The 4,876-nt window shown below is 59.4% G+C and overlaps 1 protein-coding gene across 1 annotated transcript in view; it reads right to left on the reverse strand.

The window, feature by feature from the left end:
* Positions 1-474: 474 nt before the first annotated feature.
* The window catches only part of CHGG_04995 (uncharacterized protein), a gene marked incomplete at both ends in the record, with an annotated part of 4,988 nt that continues 586 nt past the window's right edge, over positions 475-4,876 (reverse strand). Inside the window, 9 exons of the mRNA XM_001224208.1 lie at positions 475-1,907; positions 1,965-2,405; positions 2,573-2,801; positions 2,901-3,040; position 3,304; positions 3,558-3,726; positions 3,800-4,154; positions 4,231-4,318; positions 4,392-4,839. Coding sequence (XP_001224209.1) covers positions 475-1,907; positions 1,965-2,405; positions 2,573-2,801; positions 2,901-3,040; position 3,304; positions 3,558-3,726; positions 3,800-4,154; positions 4,231-4,318; positions 4,392-4,839 — 3,304 coding nt within the window. The remainder of the gene's footprint in view (positions 1,908-1,964; positions 2,406-2,572; positions 2,802-2,900; positions 3,041-3,303; positions 3,305-3,557; positions 3,727-3,799; positions 4,155-4,230; positions 4,319-4,391; positions 4,840-4,876) is intronic.

Raw genomic sequence — 4,876 nt, forward strand, 5'->3', positions numbered from 1 at the left:
ACCACCACCACCCCCCTCCACCCTCCCCCACGCCCCCCTCAACTCCCCCACCACCCTCCCCAACCGCCACCCCGTCTCCCTCCCAATCCTATCCAACACCGCCAACACCTCATCCTGCTCGCGGGGCTCCACCAGCGCCGCACTAACGACCGCGAGACTCCGGATCGCGACAGAGACGACCCCCCGGTCGCGCGTGTGCGCGACAATGCCACAGACGTGGTGCGCGTGGAGCAATTGGGAGTCGCGGTTGGCGCGGCCGTCGCGCGGTTCGAGCGGGTTGAGCTGGGCGAGGAGGCACATGGCGGTGTGGTAGAAGAGGCGGGCGAGTTTGGAGGAGGGTTTTATGAGCCTGTTGGTTTGGAAGGGGTGGTGGTGGTTAGTGGTGGTGGTGGTGGTTTGGGCTTGGTTTGGTTTTAGGGGGGTGTGGATGGAGGGGGGGGTAAACGGAGGGACGAAAGTCAAAAAAGGGGCTACTCACCACACGTTGGGAAACAGAGACTTGGACGACGCCTCGGGGAGGTATCCGTACGGCCGCATCGGGCGCGGGCAGTTCAGATTCCAGGCATTGCACATATTCTGCAGCCGCCGCCACTCGGCGAAGCGGTTCTGCAGGCGCACCTGCTCGTCGTGGGGGGACGGCTCCTGGAACTGCGGCGTGTTGGCGCGGAAGTTGGCCACCTTGGCCATGATGTAAAATATGCGGTGCAGGTAGAGCTCCTCCTCGTCAGCCGTTTCAATATGATCGTTGGCCACCGGGACTCCTTCAGCTCGCCCGCCCCAGACGTCGTCGCTCCCGGCCACGCTGCGGCTGCCACTCCGGCTTGTGGACCCGAGGGTGGCAAACTCCAGGTCCAGCCCCCATTGATCGGGGTCCCAGGCCGTCTGCCAGCCGAACGAGATGCAGCTGAGCACCTCCATGCCGACGTTGACCCAGAAACAGGCCACGCCGAGGCCTGTCGAAGACGCATTCCAGCCGCAATCGCGGATGAGGGCGCGGGTCGAGGCGATATGGCCCATTCGATCGGTGGGCCGGTTGGTCATGACATTGTAGGCGGTGAGCACGACAGCGGTGAGGGCGCTCTCGCTGGGACTGCGGTCCCGTGCCTGCTCGCTGAACAGCTGGGTGGTCGCCAGGTTGTAGTAATAGTCTGCCTTCTCGCCGCTGTGCTGCCCGATGAGTGTCAGGTGCCTGGCGCCGCAAGCCAGCAAGGCGTTGAGCAGCATGGGTAGTTTGAGCGCTAGATATGGCACCGTGTTGGCAAAGTGCTTGTCTTTGCTCAGGGCATCCATCCAGATGGACACTTCGTCGATGAAGACCTGCATGAAATGGATCTCTTCTTCGGTGCTTAGGTAGTCCCGCTCGCCCGTCGTATTCTCGCTCGACGGCGTCATGAGTCCGGTCGGTGTGCCGAATTGCTGGTTAGCGTTCGTCTGGGGGGCAGGCCGGAATTCGTGTGGTGGTCCCGTGGTTAACCCGTCGCGATTCCTGATGTTGAGGGTGTGCGACTTTTGCGCCTTGCCTCCGTCAGGATCGTGCAGCGAAGGGAAAGTAAAGGCATCCTCGTTAAACCCTCCAAGGCTCATCTGTGATCTCGGTGTGGGCCGAGTGGGGAGTGACGAAGGCTCAAGACTTAGCCGGGCTGGCGGGCTGTTGTGGTGGCTCGGTGGTCCGCTGGGCGGAGGCTGCCCGACATGGTGGGGGTGATATTGGTCTCGGACAGTCGGTGCATCCCCGCTGCCGCCGATCCCAGATGATAAAAGGCTGGTGGTTTGAGCCTCTAATCGCTCCGCCTCCCGACGGCTTGCGTCCAGGTCTGACTCCGGCGGCGGGGAGACGACTTCAGGATACCGTCCGAGGCCCCCTCGATACTCGGAAGCAATCAACCGGGATTCGTCCAAAATTTGAACTAGTAGCCCAGAGTTAGTTCAGATAACACCAAACTAGAAAGATGTCTGTGACGAACCTGACCATTCGGCGGTCGGGGGTAGTAGACACGGCGGATCCTTGACCTGGATGTCGATAAAATTGAGCCGTATCCCACGCCTGCACTCGCGATTGCTCTTTCGGCAATTGTTGCACTCCGGAACGCCCTCGTCGCATTTCAGATGACGCTCCCGGCATGTCAGGCATCCCGTGCGCACCCGCTTAGCCTTGCCCACGGCAGGACTTGCCGAAGCGGCGACCGGCTTCCCTCCACCTCCCCGGCCGATGCTGCTAGTGTCGGCAACCCTCATGGGGGCAACCGGCGGCGGCGGCGTGGCTCGGTAGTCTGATTCCGAGAGCTGACTGCCGCCGGCGAAAAAGGCACCCGGTGTGCCGTGGCGTCCTCCTACTGGGGAAGGCTCATAGCGGGTGTCGGGGCTGTAGTTGTTACTGGGCGTCGTGTAGGGCTGGTCTCCCTCTCCTAGGCGTGGCATTGGAGGTTGCGTCCGGGCACGCAGGGTGTTCCGTGGCTGGCGTGACCGCGATCGAGGCCGGCGGGCGGAACTCATGATCAAATGTGGCGCGGGCTGTGCCTCCAGGGGTCGTTTCTCTTTTGTCAGGGCCCAACAGAGATAGCAAATGACGGACCTGTCAGAGGTCGGTGGTAGAAACAGAAACTCGACGGACCAAAGAGACCAGAGGGTCCGGACACTGAAGGGGCTGTTACTGATGGACAATCGACACGGGCGCACAGATTCAAGTCGGACGAGGCCATGGGTCCGAGGCCCTGGTGCTGCAACTCGACCGTGGGCCTCCCATCGAGTGGGTGGATGGATGGATGATGGATGGATGAATGTGGTCTGGACACAGACGGCAACTATTGTCGCAGTGTGGATAGAGTTGCTGCAAGCCAAGAGTGTTTCCGTTTCAACTCCCTTTTAAGCAATTGACGAAACAAGCGTCAGTTCCCGCACACCCCCGTTTCCCACGCCGAGTCGCGCGGTGTTTCTGCAGGCTCGACCGAAATCGTGGGGCTGCAGGCGGCTAAACCTGGCACGGGTCGAGCACGGTAATGCTGTGTTACGGGCTGGTCGAGGAAGGAGGCACGGGGGGCAACTAGGATGCAAGCGCAGGGTTGGGGGTGAAGCACTGAAGCACTGAAGCACTGAAGCACTCGAAGCAGCAGTGAGAGGGTCGGGTCCCGAGTTGCATTGAGACAGGGGGACCAGCTGCTCCTGGAAACTGAGTGTCACCGAGTGGAACACAACACGTAATGATGGAATCCGTCCCATGAAAAAAGAAAAAGGAAAAAGGAGGACTTCGCCCCGATAGCCCCAACCTGCGGTCAGAGGTACACGAAATGAATTATACGGACATACACTGGTACAAATGGAAACATGCATCAATTCCATGTGCCGCGGGACGAGCCGCGTGCGTCTGGCACGTTGCCGGTGGTGGAGGGACTGCCCTGGATTGCTGACTCAGCGGCGAAGGGAGGGCCCAGGGAACCCTCGCCCAAAGTTTTGCCGGACAAGCTAGAAGATCCACCCAATCCTCCAATGTCCACCGAACTGTTTCCAGACCTGGACACATCGGCTAATTACTTGGCCTACCGTGAATTCTAGTCCTGTACCTTGATGACAACCTTGCCGACATGGCTGCTCGAGTACAGATAGTCGAACGCGGCGGGCGACTCGTCAAAGGTGAAGACTCGGTCGATGAGCGGGGCGAGGGATACCTTCTTCTCTTCCAAGAACCGGTTTAGCTCCTCGAAATCCTCCTTGGAGCCCACGCCGATACCCCTAGATCACCTCCGGTCAGTAGAGCGTCTTTGACAATCACATACTTTGGGGGCGCGATGACAGGATGACCTACTTCAACTTTGCGGTCTTGGACATCAACGCCATGATAGCAGCCGGCGGCCAGTCACCGTTGACACCGGCGAGGAAACCAACAAGGGATACAGTGCCGCCCCGTTGCCGTAAGAAGCCGATATCTTCCGGAATGGACGCCGGCCCCGTGTTGTTGATCACATAGTCGACACCCTTGCCGTCCGTAAGGCGCTTGACTTCCGAGACTTGGTCGGAGACAGCCTTGTAATTGATACCGCGGACATCAGAGCCGAGCTTTTGCACATCTTCAAGCTTCTTGTCGGATGAAGATGTGATGATTGGCCGGATGCCCGCAGCAAGGCATATCAGCAGGGCAAACAAACTGACGCCTCCCGTGCCTGGCTCGATGGGTCAGTCACTATCCGTATCCGCCATCATTGCCTAGTAGCGAGATCAGAAAAGTGAGGCACGAACCTTGCAAGAGGGCACTTCTAGGGTTCGCCGCTTTCAGGCCGTCGAGCGCACTCCAAGCTGTGACGCCGGCGCACGCGATGGTAGACCCCTGGGATCGGATGACATGTTAACGATACGGACAGTGGCAATAGTAATAGGGCCTCCGGGTTAACAAGACTGACCTCTTCCCACGACAAATACTTGGGCAGCTTCACGATGTACTTGTCCTCGAAAATGGCGTACTCGGCAAGAACACCGTCAAGATCGCCGCCCAGTGCTTTCGTCGGGTCATCACCGTCCCCAGTTAGATTTTCGAGATCGAAAATGACGGAAACGGGGTCTCCGATGGCGAGATCCTTCACCGCGGTTCCCGTAGCGGCAACCTCAGCCGCTGCGTCGGAAGCCGGAATGCCACGCTCGATCACTTCCACCGGGTAGCGCCCGTTCAGCATGCCAACATCACGAAAGTTGAGAGAGACGGCATGGATCTTGAGGAGAACATCGTGCGGTCCAAGCTCTCGCGGCAGCTTCTCAGTCGAGGGGGCAATGGTTCTGGGCAGGTCGCCGGTGGTGCGCCTGAAGGCTTTTGTAAGTCTCGGGGAATAGGCATTGTAATGAAGCTGTGAAATTCTATGGTATGATGTTTTGTGCACTCTAACAGCAGAAT

The sequence above is a fragment of the Chaetomium globosum genome, genomic scaffold (genome assembly GCF_000143365.1).
Source record: "Chaetomium globosum CBS 148.51 scaffold_4 genomic scaffold, whole genome shotgun sequence".
NCBI classification, from domain to species: domain Eukaryota; kingdom Fungi; phylum Ascomycota; class Sordariomycetes; order Sordariales; family Chaetomiaceae; genus Chaetomium; species Chaetomium globosum.